At 34.5% G+C, this 21,455-nt stretch overlaps 3 protein-coding genes across 6 annotated transcripts in view; 1 reads left to right on the top strand and 2 right to left on the bottom strand.

Annotated features, from left to right (window-relative positions):
* Positions 1–2,561: 2,561 nt before the first annotated feature.
* Positions 2,562–8,236, bottom strand: LOC120489679 (parvalbumin beta 3). Of its 2 annotated transcripts, XM_039686675.2 has the most exons (5): positions 8,154–8,236; positions 7,762–7,842; positions 5,520–5,652; positions 5,321–5,430; positions 2,562–2,854 (listed from the first exon to the last, which is right to left on the bottom strand). In XM_039686675.2, the coding sequence occupies exons 2-5, from the start codon at positions 7,820–7,822 to the stop codon at positions 2,829–2,831; spliced, it is 330 nt and encodes a 109-aa protein (XP_039542609.2). In that variant the 5' UTR covers positions 7,823–7,842; positions 8,154–8,236; the 3' UTR covers positions 2,562–2,828. The 2 variants fall into 2 exon arrangements, with proteins under 2 accessions (XP_039542609.2, XP_088984953.1); XM_089128827.1 differs by lacking the exon at positions 8,154–8,236 and having other exon boundaries at positions 7,762–7,952.
* Positions 8,237–10,908: 2,672 nt separating this feature from the next.
* Positions 10,909–14,570, bottom strand: pvalb5 (parvalbumin 5). Its single transcript, XM_039685810.2, has 4 exons — positions 14,510–14,570; positions 11,709–11,841; positions 11,512–11,621; positions 10,909–11,157 (listed from the first exon to the last, which is right to left on the bottom strand). Exons 1-4 carry the CDS (start codon positions 14,568–14,570, stop codon positions 11,135–11,137), a joined length of 327 nt encoding a protein of 108 aa, XP_039541744.1. The 3' UTR covers positions 10,909–11,134.
* Positions 14,571–17,852: 3,282 nt separating this feature from the next.
* The window catches only part of lmtk2 (lemur tail kinase 2), a 46,483-nt gene continuing 42,880 nt past the window's right edge, over positions 17,853–21,455 (top strand). For all 3 annotated transcript variants that reach the window (XM_039685890.2, XM_089128826.1, XM_039685889.2), the window contains exon 1: positions 17,853–18,378. In XM_039685890.2, the coding sequence (XP_039541824.2) occupies positions 18,297–18,378 (82 nt within the window). In that variant the 5' untranslated portion in view covers positions 17,853–18,296. The remainder of the gene's footprint in view (positions 18,379–21,455) is intronic.

The following is a 21,455-nucleotide window of genomic DNA, read 5'->3' as shown; positions in this document are numbered from 1 at the left end:
CTTCAGCCACTCCAAATAGGAATCATAATGTAATAGACACCCGCTGGCCGAGGGGGGCGGCTCGACATGCGCCCACCAGACACGCCGGACTATATTTATCCTCAAAAATGAAGATGCTTAAAAGGTGCGTTTGAAAAAAAAGTCCATCATATACTTGCATGCTAATAATACACGCTGCTGATAGAGCATTGACATATTCCTATGGACTCTCGCTCATGGGGTGTGGAAAGAGTATATTGCAGGACGCTTTTCAGAGGGACATTTCTGTTTGTGTTCAGGGTATGGATTTTGCTTGTATTTCATGTAAACTGGTTCGTTTTTGCATGTTGTGCATATTCTTGTGTTGGATTTTGCCACATTAAACACATTGTCTGAATTTGTCCTGGTTTTCTTCTGTACGCAAACAGACCAAAAAGAAAATGTAACATTTTAGTTTTGGTTAACTCCAAGATTTAGTCTAGTCTGTTATTTTATCTTGACTTACTTTTTCTCCATTTGACACATGGCAAACTTGAATTTATTGAATATATAGTTTATACACTGAAGAAACAAATTTAGTGTAGACAATGCACATTTCACAATAACTTTCAAGTAACATTAATTTGAATGTGAAATTCTGAGGTAAAAAAGTGTTATTTCTTTTATTTATGGCTACATCTTTCCCCCATTAAACTTATTCCAGATCCTGTTATTTTTAGTGTATGTAGGTCTACTGTACAGTATCAAGTGTGTTACAATTAATTCGTCCCTGACAGTTGCATGCAGCGTTCAAACAGCAGAGAGCAGCAGTGCTCATCCCCGCCGATGGCTCTCTTTCACAGGTCAGAAACTCTTCTGCTTGTTCCACACCGTCGAAGGCTGAACTGTAATATCTGGATTTTGTTTTACATTAAAACTTAAGGCTAACGCTGTGTTTACACCGTCGTTCCATTTCTGACGTAGCCGACTCGTTCCTCGTGCGAGAAGCAGCGCGAGCGCTTGAAGTAGCCTACGTCAGAAAAAGAACGTCTGGAATTTGTCGTGATTCGTCGCGTCACAACGCCAAAATGGATTCTACTTGCTTTTGTCCGGTGTAAACACGGTGTAACCTTCTAAATTGTCTTTAGCACGGGGGTCTAAAGTCCGTCCTGCAGAGTTTACCTCAAACCATGAATGAACTCGCCTTTCTTTGTCTAGTTTCTCTGAAGACTTTGAATAGCTCTCTTGGTTTGAACTAAGCTCTGCAGGGAGCAGATTTGAGGACAACCCTTCGAATATGTCAACGATTTGATCACCATTGTGGTTAGGAGAACATTATTACATGAGCATTGCCAGTTGCTCTGATGAAATCGTGCCCGTTGGGGGGGGCGTTTAATGGGATCTGGAAGACTGAACTTGGCTGAGTGTTCGATGAGCTATTCTGAGCATTCGGGACGCTGCCATGGACTCTAATTGGGCATGCGAAAACTATCCTCTGCAAATCCCTTCCAGTGCATCTCAGAAAATCTCCGGGCCTTCCCTCGCCCAGCCTTGTGCCAAGAGCATCCTGCAGGACATCCATGGCTTTTGGTGCGTTCAAGTCCTCATGGGAAGTTCGTATGTACGAGTTGGGAAGTCGTGTTTAGCCACACAGACATCAACATAGTTTCGGCTCAGATCCGAGCCACGACTGGTACATGTGGAATTCACGCGTGCCAGATGTGGGTCTGATCAGATGCTATTGGAAATGTTCTAATTCCCACTTCTGAAGTGATTACTTGTCACATTCAATTGCTTTGTTGTCGTAAATAACACCAGACACTATCTCATGACCAATTCGTACGAATTCATACGAGTGATTAAAAAGTGGCTAATTCGTACGACCTCACTCGTACGAACTCATACGATTTGTCTAAACCCACGTGATGGTTAGGTTTAGGGGCGGGGTCAGAGGTAGGTCATTCGTACGAATTCATACAAATTGGCCACTTCGTTCAATATGTACGATTTAGCAAAATCGTACAAATTTGTACGAGTGAGGTCATATGAATTGTTACGAATTAGCCACCTCGTAAAATTCGTACGAATTCCCGTGAGATCGGCTTGGGTTTATACATGCCGGTTAATTTATTCATGCCGTTCCCATTCATTGACAACCATAAACATTCACTTTGCTATCAAAATGATCCCTGAGCTTCCCAGTGGTAAATGACTTGTTGACTTCATGTACAATTTTTAACACTGAAACTCGTATTTACGATAATTCCAATAGCGTGTGAAAGCAGCATTAGCTTATTTGGTTGTAAATAAAAAAGCATGTCAATGTCAATGCTATAATAACTTAAAATATTTTTGTATTCCACCATGTTTCTCACTGACACATCCCCAATTCGTATACATCGGGCCTTCCCACAAGAAAGTCCCGATCTTCCCACTTGTACTTACGACTTTGTGGTGACTCACGAATACGATCTTTCCGGCCTGACTTGAACGCACCACATGAGTGCATTACCATGAAGAGATTGTCCCGGGAGGACATCTGACAACACAATGGGAATGTCAATTAGCGGCGAATGCGTAAAAAAGCTCGCTTCAAAGACATGTTACACCAAAACTATATTTATTCCTTGTTTTTCACTCTTCCCCAGAAGTGCATTCAAGATTGTACATTTGCACAGGCCAGTGGGCTTGAAATAAAACATCCAACTTACGCATACAAATACCCTTATCCAGACACGTACTCGAAACTGAGTAAACTGTCCAAAGTCAGTCATAAATAAGATCATATAAAAAAGTTTCAGCTGAGAAAGTTGTGAGCTGTCGTGAGTTCTGGCTCCTCGAATATGGAAGGGTCTTGGTCAGACGACAATTTAAGCCTTTACAAGAGCAGCAAACTCTGTGAGATGAGACAAAGATGAGACAGAGATCAGACCACAATTAGTCAATTGTGCAAGTAAGAATTATTTTCATTTACAAACATCATCAAGGGTCTGCTATAGTGTTGATAAACTGCACTGCCACTCGTCATGCTAAACTATAGCTGGAACTGACACTTACATTATTAGGCCTTTTTGTGTTGTTGTGATGTTTGATTGTGAATTCTTTTTAGCTATTCTTTGGCTAACATTAATAATTAATTCATTTGTTTCAATATACCTCTTAAAGTCATTTATTTATTTGTAATTTGCATATGAATATAAATATATATATATCTTGTTGAAATTGCAAGAACGAATTGTGATAGTTTCGGTAGCATCCATGATGAAAATGTTATTGCAAAATTGTCTTTGTAAAGAAAAATGTAACATTTTATGGAGAAAAAAAAAACATTTATATCTGCAGAAAATGTATAATCATGAATATATATTTCTTTATTTGCATATGAAGTAAATATAATATATGTTTATTAAATATATATATTTTAAAAAAATATAAAACAATTTTTATATCTACAATTAGAAATTTACATATTTAAAAATGTTGACGTGATAGCATCAATAAAAATGGGTTTAAAATGTTATTCAACGTTTTTATATCTGTGGAAAACATATAACGATTAAAATAATATTTTTATTAAATCTACAATTAGGAATTTACATTTTAACTTATTCATTATTGCGACTTTTTTTAATGAAAAATGTAAATATGCGTGGCAGATGTATAGAAAAAACATTTGCATTGAATAAATATATTGAAGTTAATATTAAAATATATACAATTAGTCATTTACTTTATTTTTTAAATATAATGTAATATATAATTGCAAAATGACTATTTATTGTTATATCTGAGAACAAATAATTAATTTTTTTTCAATATACCTCTCAAACGTCATTTCTTTATTTATAATTTGCATATGGATACAAATATATATCTAAGTACTTATCAAATATATTTGTAAAATATTTTTACAATTAGATTTACTTTTTTGTTTTAAATAGTTCTATTCATGTTGAGGCCATGCAGTATAAATGTGAAATGTTATAAATAATGACAATCATCACTTAATGATTTGATTCACTGATCTCATTTAGAGTCTAATCTCTGATTATATTATTGGTTGTATTCGAAAATAGATTCTACAACATAAGAACTAGCAATGTTATGACTATCATATAGGATGAAGGATTTTACAGAAGACTAACCTGAAACTAACATTCATTACCAATACTACCACAGATATCAAGATTCAGCATATGAATCTCAACAATGGTGACCATTAAAAAAAGATTCATACTGCAATGCATGCTGGGTACTACCATAATACAAACCTTATACATGGCTCCCAGCATGCATTGCAGCATGAATCGTTTTTTAATGGTCACCATTGTTGAGATACATATATACTGATTCTTGATGTCTGTGTAAGTCCGCATGATACCATAGAGGTTTTTAAAATCTGATTGAAACAACAATGGGCCTTGCAGCAGAATCACAGTTCTTTTATAATGAATAATACAAGTTATATATCACCTGTTTAATCTGAGATTATTCTCTAGAAAAGATCAGAGAATCAAGACACCAAATGATGATTCATAATTCCATAAATCATCAGCAAACCAACATTTTCTTTTGGCATTTGTGCCACAACAAATGTGTAATATAAACACTCAAATACAGAAGCCAGAGGAAAACCTGGTGTTATAAAGTCCGGGGTCAAGAGCCCAACTAAAGCAAACACTGACCTCTATCATGGTGTCTTTAAATCAAACTCATTAAATCATCTTCATCTAATCCTCGGTTCATTCCCAATAACAACTTCTGTAGATGCATGATGATAACAGTCAAACTGGTTAGTAATAAGGGAAGCTGGTAATGCTGTTTGTGGAGTTGTTCAATCCTCTCTCAACAATCACTTAATCACTTAATTTCTTGACTGCAATATCTACTTATATTGAACTCAACTTAAATAAGTACTCATAACTATTGTTTTTTATACTTACTTACTTAAATGAATTGAGGCATTCGGTTTCCTCAAATGAAAAGAGTTAGCTTAACTCATTGGATTTGACTTTGTGTGTGATTTTGTGAGCTAGCTGTAACTGCAAGTGCTCTGAGTTCATTTAAAGTTTGTCATTTCACTGTTTTTACTCAATAAAGTGAAGTTTCAGCTATATACAGTTTTAAATGCAGTGTAAAGTTTAATTGTGTTTTAAGAAATATTATTGTTTTAGTGAACTCGAATAAAATAAGTTCAGAGTACTCATAACTATTGTTTTTTTTTTTTACTTAAATGAATTGAGGCAATCGTTTTCCTCAAATGAAACGAGTTAGCTTAACTTGTTGGGTTTTGAGATAAAGCTTCCTATCTTGACGCGAGTTCAACTCTTCTAGATCTTAAAATTGACGTTTTTTAATTTACCGTCGACTCCGAGCATGCCGTCACCGTCTTTGTCACCAGCAGAAAGGAAGGCCTTGGTCTCTTTGTCGGTCAGCGCCCTGGCGCCAGCCTTGAAGTTCTGCAGGAACAGCCTGAGGAAAGAGCACAAGCCCTCTGTGAAGCGCACGACTGACTTGCGTTGGACATTTGTCCCATGTAAACAATGTGTGACGAGTCTCACTTCAGCTCCTCCTCCTCAATGAAGCCACTGTTGTCCTGGTCAATGATAAAGAAAGCCTTCTTGACATCATCGGCGGACTTGGCTGACAGGCCGACCTTGGCGAAGAAGGACTTGTAGTCGAAGGAGTCGACAGCTGCGGAGAGACATGATTCATTATAAAAAATGTGCCTTTCTCATTATTACTATTTTTCACGTCTTAGAATGGCAGTCATCAAATATATTTTAGAATAAGTCATCAAAAATAAGAAATGCTATGAAACGTACAAAAAAAGTTCCATAAAAAATTTCTGTGTGTATGCTGACCACTTGTTGACAGGTTTTTCCCTCAATATCCTGTCCAATTAATTTCTGAAAAAATGAATTATATTTATGAAAATGTGAATATTCATTAACATTTTAGTTTGAAAAAGAAATTCAACTTATACAAAACACATTTTAAGCATTTAAGCATAAATCTTTATATCATGTTTATAAATATCCCAAATATTTATTTATTCATATCTGTCATTATCAAATCTTCAGCTTAAATTTGGCCACTTGTTGACTCCCATGAGCATAAATATCCTACATAATAATATAATTGCTATAAATGACTTTCTTTAGTGTTATATCTGATATATATTAGGGCTGTGCAAAAATGAATTGCGATTAATCGCATCCAAAATAAAAGTCTGTGTTTACATAACATATTTGTGTGTGCTGTATATAATTATTTTGTATATACAAATACACACACATGCATGTATATATTTAAGAAAATGTGTTATTCCTATATAAAATATTTATATTTATATAATATAGATTATGTATTTATAATTTAAGCGCAAATAATTCTTAAATATATACATGCATGCATAGGTATTTATATATACAAAATAATTATACAGCACACACAAATATATTATGTAAACACAGACTTTTATTTTGGATGCGATTAATCGCAATTAATTTTTGCACAGCCCTAATATATATCAATTATAAAATATTCATTTGTTTAATTATACCTTGTCAACATAATTAGTTTGTTTTGGATTTCATGTGACTATTTATTCATGTATATCAAATTTTCAGATAAAAAAAAAAAGAAATTCAACTTCTACACAACTAATTTAATCATTTAGGCAGACAAAATAGTTAATTGAAATGGAAAAATTGAGTTAATACAATGAAGGAGATTTAATCATCAGAAACTCAAAACATTATGTTATATGAAATACATACATTATTTAAGTTGATTTGACAAAAGAAAAAACTGTTGTGATTACAAATCATGAAAATATTTTTTACCGTGATATAATATAATAATAAGCAGCCTAATACTGTTGCTTTAAAATACTTTCTTTTGTGTTATATCTGATATATATTTATAATATATGAATTACATTATGCCTCTTCAACATCATTTGTTTATTTTAGATTTGATGTGACTATATTTATTCATGTATATCCAATTTTCAGATTAAATTTAGAAATTTAAAAATGAAATTCAACTTCTACACAACTACTTTAAGCATTTAGGCAGATAATACTATGATATAATATAATAATAAGTAACATAGTTATTATAAATTACTTTTTTGTGTTATATCCTATATAGGCTAATATATGAATTACATTATGCCTCACAACACCATTTGTTTGTTTTAGATTTCATGTGACTATATTTATTCATGTATATCCAATTTTCAGATTAAATTTAGAAAAAAGTAAACATAAGCATTTAGGCAGATAATAAGCAATAGCCTATAGTTGCTATAAATCACTTTCTTTTGTGTTATATCCAATATATAAATTACATTATGCCTCTTCAACATAATTTGTTTGTTTTAGATTTGATGTGACTATATTTTATTCATGTAGCATATCAAATTTTCAGATTAAATAAAGAAATTCAACTTCTACACAACTATAAGCATTTAGGCAGATGATAATAAGTAATATAGTTGCTATAAATTACTTTCTTTTGTGTTATATCCGATATGAATTACATTATGCCTCTTCAACATCATTTGTTTGTTTTGGACTTCATCATGTGACTCCTACTCATCAAATCTTCAGATTAAATTCGGCCACTTGTTGACCTCGTCAGAAACTGGCAGGAAATATAATCCAGCCAGAAAACTGTTTGGCTCGTCCCTTTTTATGTCTGAATGCACATGAGCTTCTGATGCCAGTCTATAAATCTAGTGTTTTCCCAGATGTGGGATCCCCGGTAACCCGAGAGGAGCGCGTGATGCCTTACCCTGGCAGGCGGCGATGGCAGCATCCACATCGGCTGCGGCGAGCATGCTGGCGACGGCCATTTCTCTGCTTCTGAGTAAAGCTGCAAAACAGGAGATTGAGTGAGAAAGATTCACGCATGAGTTCAATAGCTCTGAGAAACTCAATTCTACATCATGAACCGGCCTGGTTCCAAACTGACAGTAGGCTATAGGCCTATCCACACCCGTTATCCTCAGAGTTTACATAACTCTCCAATGTCTTATCGCCCTCATCCATCGCGGGACGTGAGAGCACACATGATGCTCTCCCCGTTCCTAGTAGTATATTCCCACCATCATCACCATCTAGTGAGCTGATGTTCAGTGGATGTCCCCTGCTGAGGAGTATGAATGTGTGTCCACTTGCACTCACCTTGCGCTCGTCTAAGGCGAGTGAAAAAGCGAAGGAGTTGCTAGTCGAGGTGTGAGCGGCTCCTCCGCGGCTCCGGGCTTATATAGCCCTCAGCCTCACCATTTACAGGAATTCGATGCTCAGTAACGGATAGCTCTAGGTTTGGAATAGTATCGAAAAAATGTGTCCAGTAGTCAAGTCGGACTATTTTTAGTTTTCACAAACGGCGTTTAGAACCGCGTGTGGGACCCTATAGATCATGAGGCCCTCCCTCGGGTTGAGCTGCCGTCCCTTTCCCTGCATGCCTCATCATCTCGGGGAGACATCTGATTGCTTTCATTCGTCCCCGATTGTTTGATTGAGGGGGTCGTGTTTCTCTTCCAGGTAGAAACTCTGGCACGAGATGTCACATGGAGATATGATTTGTTGAAATCTTCTTATAGTCTGTGCAATCTGAAACCTTCCTTACAATGTCAAACACAGATCGAGTCATTGCTCATCTTTACAAATTCACTTATGGTATTTTATCTAGCCTATCTTATCATATTTTCATTTTTTTTATTTGATCTTATAGGCTATCTCATCATATTTTATTATTTGATCTTTAATCTTATATTTTTATCATATCTTTTGATCTTATATCTTATTTTGTCTTATTTCATCATTTTTATTGTGATGTAGTGTCTTCTTTTATCATATCATATATTTTATTTTTTATTTCAATCTTATTTTATTTGATCTTATCATATGTTATCTTATATCTTATTTTATTTATATCTTATATGTTATATTATCTTGTTTTGTATTTTTATCTTATATCATCATATTTAATTTATTTTATTTCATATCTTATCTAATTATTATTTTATCTTATATATTGTCTTCTTATCGTATTTTTCATTTTTTTTTTATTTGGTCAGGCTGTATCATATCATATTTTATTATTTAATTGTATTTTACATAATATAAAATATTATTTTATAATAGTATATGTTATTTCATCTTATTGCATTTTATTATCTTATTTTAAGAAGAAATTATATATATATATATAATTTTTATTTTGTCTCATCATATTTTTATTTTATTTCATATCTAATCTTGTTATTATTTTATCTTATATATTGTCTTCTAATCGTATTTTATTTATTTATTTTATTTGGTCAGGTTATATCATATCGTATTTTATTATTTAATTGTATTTTATTTTTCATCTTATTGCATTTTATTATCTTACTTTAAGAATAACTTTATTATTTTTTATCATGTAATATCTTATTTTAAATTATTTTATTTTTTTGTCTTATTTTTATATTACATCTTATTATAGGCTATATTTTTATTTACATTTATATCTTTTCTTATCTTATTTTATCTAATCTTATATATTATCATATTTTATTTTTTATTTTGTCATATCTTTTTTTATTTTATCTTATTGCATTTTATTTATTTTTTTCTTTTATATTACAATGTATCATATATATATATATATATATATATATATATATATATATATATATATATATATATATATAAAAGATAAATAAAGATATAAGTTCAATAAAAAAATTTAATTATTAAAATAAAAAATATGATATAAGACAAACTAAAAACTATTTTTTTATTTTATATATATATATATATATATATATTAGTTTTTATTTTGTCTTATATCATATTTTTTATTTTGATAATTTTATTTTTTTTATTGAACTTATATCTTTATTTATTTTATCTTATCGTAATTGATTTTTTTTATTTTATATGTTATCTTATATATTATTTTATTTACATTGTTTATTTTATATTATCTTGTTTATATTTTTTATCTTATCATCATATTTATGTTATTTCAGATCTTATCTTATCTTGTTATTATTTTATCTTATATGTCCTCTTATCGTATTTTATTTATTTATTTATTTTATTTGGTCAGGCTATATCATATCGTATTTTATTATTTAATTGTATTTTTTATTTCATCTTATTGCATTTTATTTCTTATTTTAAGAAGAACTTTATTTTTTTTTTATCGTGTAATATCATATTTTAAAATATTAGATTTTTTCTTATTTTTTATATTGCATATATATTTTTATTTTAATTGATATCTTTTCTTATCTTATTTTATCTAATTTAACATATTTTCATATTTTTATTTTATTTTGTCATATCTTATTTTTATTTTTAAAATTCATCTTATTGAATTTTATTAAATTTTTTATTTTAAATTACATTGTATAATTCATATATGAAGACTTCAGATGCAAAATGCCATTTGAAATTTTCTTCTAGAATGATCATTTTTATCAAGCTTGTATATTTAAGTTCAGTGATTTCACTTAAATGGCAATGATAATTACCTATTAATTGTTATTTAAGTGAAATTACTGAACTTAAATATACAAGTTTGATAAAAATCATCATTACAGAAGAAAATTTCAAATGGCATTTAGAGACTTTTGCATCTGAACTCTTCATATATATATATATATATATTTTACTGCTGTTGTTATTGTGATATTTGTTTTGTTATGTCTTCTGTTTCATAAACTTGAGAGGTAAAAACATAATAAAATCACATGAAACAAAGAATTCCCATACTTGAGACTTCACTTTATTGAGCAGTTTCATTTCCGATCACTAGTTACAGAAGCAAGTTTTTATTCAATTGTATTCCCAAACATGATTTGCACATTTTCTACAAAGGCTGCACTCTAAAAAATGCCGGGTTGTTTAAACCCTAAACTTTGGTCAAATATGGACAAACCCAACCGTTGGGTTAAGTCTTCTATTTAAATTATTTAACCCAGTATTTGTGTTTGTTTTGGGTTTACTTTGGGTTTAAACAACCCAGCATTTTTTAGAGTGTATTTTAATTAGCAACTCATAAACAACTTATTTAGCAACTTAAAACACAAGAACGAATCACAGATAACACATGCAAATAAAGAAGAGAGAATCGTGAAATGAAGTCAATCCAGACAATCGCCCCGTTCTCAGTTCAACAGGCCGCAGAACTCTGAGGGGGGAAAGAGAGAGAAATGAGCGTCGGCCCAAATTCGGCCCACATGTACCAGATGTGGCCCGGATCTGCCGGGTGTCACATTAGCCTAAATGAAGTCAATTAATATCAAAGTGTGGATGTTTCTCACATGCAAATCTAATCCTATCCAACACCCTGCTGGAAAGACATTGTCGTGGGAGAAAGAGAATTCCCAGTCTTTCAGGATAATCAGTACATGTGTGTGTGTGTGTGTTATTCTCATGTGTCGAGCTGATTAATTCCCCAGGCTATAGCCGAGGAGCCAGACAGTGGTTTCTATAGGAGTACGGCTCCCCATGGGCCGGTTCAACCTGTGATTTGGCTTTGTACCTTCCATCCCGATTTTGCCGTCTCCGTCGCTGTCCCCAGCCGTCAGGAGGGCGTTGGTCTCCGCCTCCGTGAGCTCTCTGGCCCCAGCGGAGAAGTTCTGGAGGAAGCGTCTGGAGACCCAAGCAAAGAACACCATGGTCAGAAAGGGCTTCGTGTGGTGCCGTCACACAATCTGCCTCACAATACAAACACTTTACTTCAGCTCCTCTTTTTCGATGAATCCACTCTTGTCCTGGTCCAGGGCCTTGAACACCTTCTCCCCATCCGAGGAGGCTTTACCAATCAGACCCACTTGTTCAAAGAACGACTTGTATTGGAACGTTCCTGGGGCTGAAAGACAAAAATATATTAAATATTAAAGCCTACATTTGAATTTCATATAAATACTTCCTTAGACTTCCTTAGATTTCCTTAGATTAGATAAGGAATGACTTCCTTAGATTTCTCTGTGAGGCGCGTTTGCAACGTCACGTAGTACGTAATTACGTTCAAAAGGTCACGGGCGACGTAGCCGAAAGTACAGAGTCAGTGTTTACAAGTTGAACGCATAGGTTGAACGTGCAAACTAGCTCAAACACCGTTTACAAAAAAAGGAATTAAAAGGAAAAACAACGATGTCGGACGATTTTGATTCTGTACTTCCGGCTACGTCGCCCGTGACCTTTTGAACGTAATTACGTATTACGTGACGTTACAAACGCGCCTCACAGAATAGAGCAAGGCTAGCATTTGTCCTTAGAAAAGTTACATTTTTGGAATAAGTTTTGAAATAACCGATCGTTTCGCATGATAAGACCCTTATTCATCGTCTGGTGTCGTTTAAAGACATTTGAAGCTGCATCTGAAACTGTTATTAACTCTTTTGGACCTTGAACTGTTTGGTTCCCATTGAAGTCTATTATATGGAGAAAAATCCTGGAATGTTTTCATCAAAAACCTTAATTTCTTTTCAACTGAAGAAAGAAAGACATGGACATCTTGGATGACATGGGGGTGAGTAAATTATCAGCAAAAGTTTTTTCAAAAGTGAACTACTCCTTTAATGCAAATGTATTGATGAGATGTTGTGGTCGCCCATCAATGCAAATGTCTCTGTGTATCAGAAGGATAATAAACATGCTGGTACAGATCGTACCACCAGTTCGGCCAGATTTGGCTCGTAGTCGTCCATCTTCGGATGCGGCGCCGCGCGCAAAGTTACAAAAAGTGCCGCGCACACCGCCAGGCACAATGGGGTCTTGCGGACCCTACGCGCACGACCGCCCACACCCGAATGGCATCATTTTTGGCGCGCGCCCTTCGCGCTCTTGCGGACGCGTCGAGTATAAACAAGGCTTTACGCGCGTAAAAAATTCCTGCGGCGCGAATGAGGCAAAGAGCACGGCACGGAAGGTGCGAATACGCCCCATTCGCGCGTCGAGCGTCTGGCGCGTAAAGCGCATTATGCGCGAATGATTTAGTTAGTGCTATTTGTGCATTCACGTGTTTGACGCGAATTCAAGCGAATTTGACGCGCTATTCGCGTTCAGTGTGAACGCAGCATAAACGTTCGCTGCAGTTTTGCTGCCTGGCTCTTTAAATGCTCGAGCTCGTCATAGCAGGATGGATTCTGATTGGCTGCCAACGTCAATTGACCGTAAGCACAGATGCACTACTTCCTGAACTTCAGCCAGCTCCTTGTTTCCTGTCTGTCATTATTGGCCAAATTGATTAATCCAGTTGTGCCTGACCTCAGTAGTCACGGCAACAATAATCAGACACACCTGAATTAATCAAGTTCGGCCAATAATGGCAGACAGGAAACAAGGAGCTGGCTGAAGTTCAGGAAGTAGCGCATCTGTGGATAAGGTCAATTATGCCTGTGGTGTGGTCTCGACTATTCTCTATTACTCTATAGGCTAGTTAGTTTAGATGTAGCCATTTTAGGTTACAATAGTTGCATTAACTGCCAATAAAGTTGTATTATAATGTATAATACGTTTTTTTAGGGCTGTCAAACGATTAATCACGATTAATCGCATGCAAAATAAAAGTTTGTGTTTACATAGGCTAATATATGTGGGTGCACTGTGTATAATTATTTTATATATATAAATACACACACATGCTTGTATATATTTAAAAAATATTTTCATGTATATAGATTTATATATTTATATTATATATAAATATTTTATATATAAATAATATTTTTTTTCTTAAATATACATGTGTGTATTTATATTAGGGTTTTTAGGGCTGGGCAACAATTAATCGCGATTAATCGCATCCAAAATAAAAGTTTGTGTTTACATAATATATGTGTGTGTAGTGTGTTTAATTAATTTGTATATATAAATACACACACATTCCTGTATATATTTCAGAAAAATGTGTTATTAATGAATCAAATATCTAAATTTATAGGCTATATAATATGAATTATGTATAAATATATATAATGTATATACATGCAAATATTTCATGCATGTGTGTGTATTTATATATATAAAATAATTATACACACTACACACACATATTTTACGTAAACACAAACTTTTATTCTGGATGCGATTAATCGCGATTAATCGTTTGAATCGTTCGCAGCCCATGTTAATTTATAAGTAAAATTTAAAAAAAAATGCAAATGTGATAAAAACAAATTAGGCTAGATTATATATATTGCCAACATGCGTTTGTGTGCCATATTTAAGAAAATTACGGTAAGCGTGATTTGAGATGTGTATGGCTGGTGTGAGTGTGTATGATCTTGGATACTCGGCACAAACACACTGGGATCCTGATGGCAACCAGTCTCCGGCTGCCTGGATACCTGGATCTACCCATTCCCAATGCACCTGTGTGTGTGTGTGTGTGTGTGTGTGGCATTATGGGGACACAATGCCCCCACAAAAATGGCAATATCCGAAATCCTTGTCCTTATGGGGACACGTTTTTATATATTATGTCCATGAAAAGTGCCCAGAAAACACAATGTGTGTGTGTGTGTGTGTCTCACCTTGACAAGCCTGGATAGCTGCAGCAATTTTGTCTTGTTTCAGGATTCCTGCGAGTGCCATGATTCTTCCCCCAAACAGTTCTACAATTACAGAACCAGTGAAATACTGAATCAAGCATGTTGGAATCATCATACGGTGGAAGTTTTATTAAGTTAAATTTGAATGCACACATGAACAACACTCACATAAATCTCTGAAATGATCTTGGAAAATGTGAGGATGCAATAAATCTCCGAACTGACCTTGGGAAAATGCAAGGATGCAATGCAATGAGAAATACCAACTGACATCAACAAGTTCAATGTGGCGGTAAAATGAATGTGAAGAAGCAGGCATGACTGACCTTCGGACCGGGTGTAGAGGTGATGATGACTCCTCGGCTGTATCCTTTGGAACGATGAAGACGCAGACAGTCTCTCCTGCAGTTCTGGGACCTAAAGTGCACAGAGAGCGAGACACTCGTGCCCTTAAACCCACGGAGGCCTTCCTCACCACAAAACACCTCCCTCCTCATTAGCTGGTCCAAACACATCGTTTCTGATCGCGATTGGCTTGAAATGCGTTTTGTTGTTGTTGTTGCATGTGCTCGTGAAGGACTCGGAGGTCATTGGCTCTGGTTTACTACTGAGACCTTGTAATGGGACTTGGTTTGCCTTTGTTCTACTTGTGAAGGATGCTTAGTTGTGAAACCGAATAACACATCACATAGAGAAATAAAACATAGAATCAGCGTAGAAAGGTTTATGATGATGAGCTGAGGTGGTCTTCCTACCTATATATTTGGAAAATAAATATTCAAAATTATTTCAAATACTAATATTTGTTCCTGCGAGGGATTTTTACACATTTAACACTACATGGGATGATCCCTTTAACTTTTAACATCAGTTTCTGTCATACTCAACTGATGACAGTGAAATATAAAAATTGGTTGGATATATAACTTTTCACAAAAAAACTGGATTGCTTTAACTATAAACTACATAAACATCACTTTGAAGCTTTTGCAGCAATTGAAAGTTGAAGCTGGGTGAAATGTGAAGTGTATATTATTTTCTTATTTTATAGCTTTAAAGATACCCAATGGCAGACTTTTAGAGGTTTTTCCTTTGTGTGTCCTCAAGTTTTTAATGATTTCAAGTTAAGCACCCCAGAAAAGTCCCTGTCAATCCTAACACTCAAAATAATTAATTGGTTTGAGTTGAGCCAACTTAAATTAAACAAATGAGTTCAATCAAATTAACTTTTATGAGTATTGTTATTTTTGTTTTGTTTTATTAACTTGATTTTTTTTATTTTGACTAACATAAATTTAACTGAAACTGAAACTGGGATTTCTATTTCCCAGTATGCTTTGCATTGACACTCAAAGGGAGAGTAAATTCTAAAATTAAGTGTTATACACTGTTAAAAAAAAGTAACCTGGTTGCCTTAAAATTTTAAGTTGATTGAAATGGAAAAATTGAGTTAATACAATGAAGGAGATTGATTTAATCATCAGAAACTCAAAATATTGTGTTATATGAACTACATAAATTATTTAAGTTGATTTGAAAAAAGAAAAAATGTTGTGATTACAAATCATGAAAATATTTTTTTACAATGTATAATGTTCTGCTGAATTACAAAATTTGAAGTAACTGATTGCCTCATTTTTTTGAGTTTTGCCAACTTATTCAGGTTTACAGTGATAACTTTTTTGGAAAAACTATACGCGCATTTTGTGTGTGTGTGCTGGGACCTGTTGGGACATTTTTTGGTCAATATGAAGAAAATGGCTCATAAATCATTGTAAATTTTGTTTTTTGAAAATCACTGTAAAAAAATATTGTTGGTTTAACTTAAAAAAAATGAAGAAACCTGGTTGCCTTAAAATTTTAAGTTCATTGAAATGGAAAAATTGAGTCTCTCTTAATCGTTCTACTCTTAATCGGTCTGCAAATCCAGTCTTGTTTACAAAACAATCCTCAGTGAAATGAAGCGAACAGATGATGTTTTACCTCATCAGCTGGAACGTCATTAAAAATAAAGTTTATCCATGCAGTCCTGTTGGAATCCAGAGGAAGCTTATATAGCGACTGTCTTCATCCACAAACAGGCACTGCACTATATTTTGTGTTGCTCGTTATATCGATCCGGTTTGTCATCAGGAGGTAGGCATCTATGTTATTTAGCAATACGTGTAATGCGCGAATCGGTGGGCGGGGCTAAACCGGCCGTGTTGAAGTAGGCGTGTTGATCTTCTTCTGGGGGGTGGTGTTTTATCCTCTTTGTCGTCATAATTCCTCACTTTGAAAAACGAGTCGTTTGCTGAGGCTGGTGTCAATAAAAGCTTTTATTGGACTAACAAGGACGTTTTCATTTCTGAAACTTACAGGATATTCTTATAATATGATGACCTCTTAGATGACCATCCCCTTTAACAAAAATAAAGCAAAAATTGAGAGGCCATGTGTGACAAACTAAGTAGCCTACACCCTGTGATTCTGTCTGTAGAGCCGCCATATCAGAAATAACCTGAATTTAAATTTTTTTTATGTAATTATCAGTCTCCCACACTGAATTCTGTCTTGTCTTCTTTACATCGTTGCTTCAGTTCATTGAGGTTTGTGGGCGTAGCTGTTTCTGCACAGCTTTCTTACGGTCTCTTTTAACTTTGACTGGGTCACTGCAACACTTTTATTCTTGTCTCTATCAGTCATTCTATTGTATTTGCTGCTGTTCTGAGATCATTGTCCTGTCGCATGACCTCACATTTGACTCTATAATGCATTGGTTTATAGAGGATTTCATGGTTTTGAGCTTATAGTGCTGTCTGATGTGCATTATGGCCAAACATCTATTGATTCAATCACCTTAACCAAAAAGTCCTAAAATATATAATAATTCCAGTGACTCTTATTACATTCATCAGCATCATTCACATTTGATCAAATTACTTCAAAATCGACCTTTTGTCATTGCGCTGTGACCTCATCAAAACAATTTTGAAATGCATTGGGTTAAAACGTGTTTAAGAAAGTAGTATGGGATTTGTAATCAAATAATTATTATCTCTCCTCTGTAGATATGGATGAATAAGAGGATTATGTTCTAAAACAAATCAGTAATCCTTCTGAAATTGTCCAGTAGCCTACAGCATGTTATGACAGTTTCACGCTTTCCTCCTAAAACTGGTTTTGCGTTGCTCATCATAGTCGACACTATTTTTTGTTTGTTTGTTTAGTTTTATCTCATTTCTAATCTCATCTCAGTGACAATGACATGGCCAGACTGTGTGTCATCATTCTGAACGCTGTCAGTTTCTGTCACCAACGCCCTCGCGTGCGGCGTGCATGCGTGCGTGACGCGGCGCGTGACGTCACGAGACATGGCGCTCGTGCGGAAAAGTGATGCTTGACCACTGTGTTTACTGCGCTTTTGATTTTTCCACGAACCCGGGAGTGTTACAATGCTGGAAAAAGACACATCATCGCATTTAATCGTCCTAGAGAGGTAGTGAACGAACGAGCGGTTTCAAACGATGAGAATTAATCGTAAATAAGACGCCGGTAGCGGTTAGCATTAGCTTAGCTCGATGAACATCATAGCTCTGTCGTGTTAGCTAACGCTCATAACACGACATATGACTAATATCGCACAACATGAGTCTTTGACAGGGCGGATATGACAATATAGATGTACATAGACGTAGATGAGCCAATTCGGGCGTCCTTCGTGTTATTTATTTAGATGTAATAGCTGTTTGTTGGTAGTTGAGCTAGTGGATTAGCTGCAGTGGTGAGGATGGAGGCTCTTCTTGCAGGTGTGTGTTTACTGGGATTTGCCACACTCACACAAGCTGCTCCAGTCTCAAAAACACACGCAGGTAAGATGTCCAGCACGTTATAATGTGTGTTTGATCATGTTCCACTCATGTTATCATTTATGAAATGTGTGTTGGGTGTATTTACATGGTACTCCAGATGCCAGGGACCCCCATCCTAAAATTTGTCAGCTATATAGTTTAATGTCTAAAGGCCCTTTGTAAAAACTAATAATATTATAATTATGTCTAAAATAGAATGTGGGAGATATTTAGATTATAATACGTTAGTCTAATTTCTCATTTGTTGTGGCATGGTACTTATTAAATCTAAGCGAACACAGTACTACCATGGGACATGTCTAAACCATGTTAATACCATGTTAGTCTTTTGTTATGGTGTCATTAGGTGAGTTGACAGGTGACCTGGTTGACCGTTGATCAAAACTGCCATCAGATAAACTGGTAATTCAACGCTAATCTAAAACAGCCATTGTCTTAGAACTGGAAATTCTTGCGTTAAAGACTGATAATGCTCATATGGTAAATGATTCCTGCTTTTGACATATGAACACTTTAATGAGTCAGTGCTATTGTGTAACAGATTGTAAACATTTGTGTTGGCCTAATGAATCATCCTGATATATTAGGGATGCACTGATGCACCAAAATAAAAATTATGGGTTAAAACTGAAAATCCAGGATGCACTTGGGCCCAAAACCAAAAATAAAAATGAGTTATTCAATTAATAAATCAATTAATAATCAAACTTGGTTGATAAACAACACTCAAATTGCAAAATTAGTTGTACAAACATTTAAATTGTACATTTATTTTTAATAATATAATTCTTTCTAATCCACTTTTTTTTGGTAAAATATAAACATTTACAATGACAACAAACAGTATTAACTTGATTTTATTCAAACATACATTAAATAATGAAGACATCACTAACAGATTAAGTACAAATAGAATGAATATGTAATACAGTGCATATATTTAACTAAATGTGCTTCTCTAGAGATATTTTTTTTTTCGAGATGACTGAGTTTATGGACATTCTTGAGGTGAATATAGATATTTTTATTGACCTCTTTTCCCAGTTGAAACACTGATTGAGCGATAATGACATGTGACAGGAATCAAGCTTCATTTCTGTAAGTTTTAACATATCTATTAACATACCTTTTGGTGTTCATCATCCATGTTTGTTTGGTGCCATAACTAGTAGTAAAGAGGAAGAGATGACCTGCACTGCTGCTTGAACTCAGGCACTACAGTGATCTCTGTGTCATGCCGTATTAAAAAGTAGGGATGCACGATATATCGGCCACATTATCGGTATCGGCCGATAAATTATTATTTTTAATGTTATCGTTATCGGCCCAACAAGAACATTTGGCCGATATCTAAAAACCTATAAATAATGTATTATTTCCTTCAGCTGAGGCACTTTAGATGTGCACTGTTCAACATGATGCTTTTAAATTGCTTGAAATATGATTGAAAAAGGAAAATCCAGTTAAAGTGCAAGTCTGTCATATCGGCTACACAACATTAAAATCAGAACATCATAATTGTGTTTGTATCTTGACTTTTAATAAGGAGACTTTTTTTATAATCTGGCTCTCAAAAAATTTGGATTTAGAATAGATTTATCGGCCAATATATCGGTTATCGGCTCTCAAATATAAAGAATTATCGGTTATCGGTATCGGCCAAAATTGTCATATCGGTGCATCCCTAATTCTTGTCACATAGAAATACCAAACATTACATTATTTACCTGACGGGCAAAATCACATCATGAGTCATGACAGATCATTTACAGCTCATTCACTCAGGACTATTTGCAGGGCAAGCTTATTTGCATTTTGTTTCTGTCCTTTTGAGCCGATGCTTCACAAACCATAAGTGCCAGCCATAATTTAAAACAGTACCAGAAACCAGAAAAATATTGATAGGCCTCTACTTCCTTATTACAGGTCGTGTGAGTTACAGTAAACCTGCATGGCGCTCGTATATCTGTGGTGAATCATTCACTTGATTGGAAGGTCTGTTAGAAAGTTGACTTGGGAATTACAAGCACCTATAATCATGTTTGAATGAACCATCGTCATGTGATGGGTTTTATTTTTAAGATGACTTTCAAGGCCATTTGTCTCTCAGTAAACAACAATGCAGTTAATTAGGAAGCATCGATGATGATGATGAAGTCTGCGCTGACTAATAAATGTATCCCAGATGGAGTCTCTTCACTTCTTTGGTTTTGTGATTATATTTGTATTGATGGTTCAGGCTTGACCAGCCGTCTTAGGGTGTAAATGTTTACTCTGACAGGGATTGTATTCGATTATGGTTCTCTTAGTGCATCAAGAAATCTACAATTTGAACTTAGTATTGATTTTCTGGACACTGGATTGTATTATTGTGTTATCCACTTCATTCGTCCCATTCATGAGTCGCTATAGGTAAACAACTAGAAGGCAACTGTAAAACAATTTACTCTACAAATCAGTGTGTTTTTTTTGATAATAAATACTAGTTTGCATTGTCAAGCACCGTAATGGACTGTTTTTGTATAGCTAAAATTAACTGGAAGTGTCTGGCAAAGTTATAAATTGGTGTGCTTTCTCTCTTATGTTCTTTAAACTAAGATGGATAATTGATTATTAAATTTAATTTTGTAATCAGTGCATTGAATTTTCATTGTCAGATCAATGCACTGATAAATGTTCCTTATGCCTGTCTTAGCTTTTCCTTGTTAGCCTTTTTCCTTTGGTCGTCCGTGTGGAGTGTGAGAGTCTGTCATTTCTCATGGTGGCTTCATCTTCACTTCTGTGTGTTTTTTTTCTATGCAGATGAGCTAAATTTGGAAGGAGTGTTATTTGTATTGTGATTGACTGTTTCAAGTCGGTCCTCTGACACAAATTCCCAGCGACAGACTTTAGAGTCAAGAAGCCCAATCCCTGTTCACCCTGTTCACGCACTTTCAGAGGTGTTGTCAAAAAAGATTATACCTCACACACACAAAATGTGACTTAATCATCATTGTTTATTTTCAGTTGGGCAGTTGCAGTGTCATACTGTCATTATTGTTCAATAACACTATGAGCAATCTAGCAGCAGTGCTTAA

The sequence above is a fragment of the Pimephales promelas genome, chromosome 3 (assembly GCF_988280905.1).
Source record: "Pimephales promelas chromosome 3, fPimPro1.hap1.1, whole genome shotgun sequence".
Lineage (NCBI taxonomy): Eukaryota > Metazoa > Chordata > Actinopteri > Cypriniformes > Leuciscidae > Pimephales > Pimephales promelas.
This window is presented reverse-complemented; position numbering and strand designations above follow the sequence as displayed.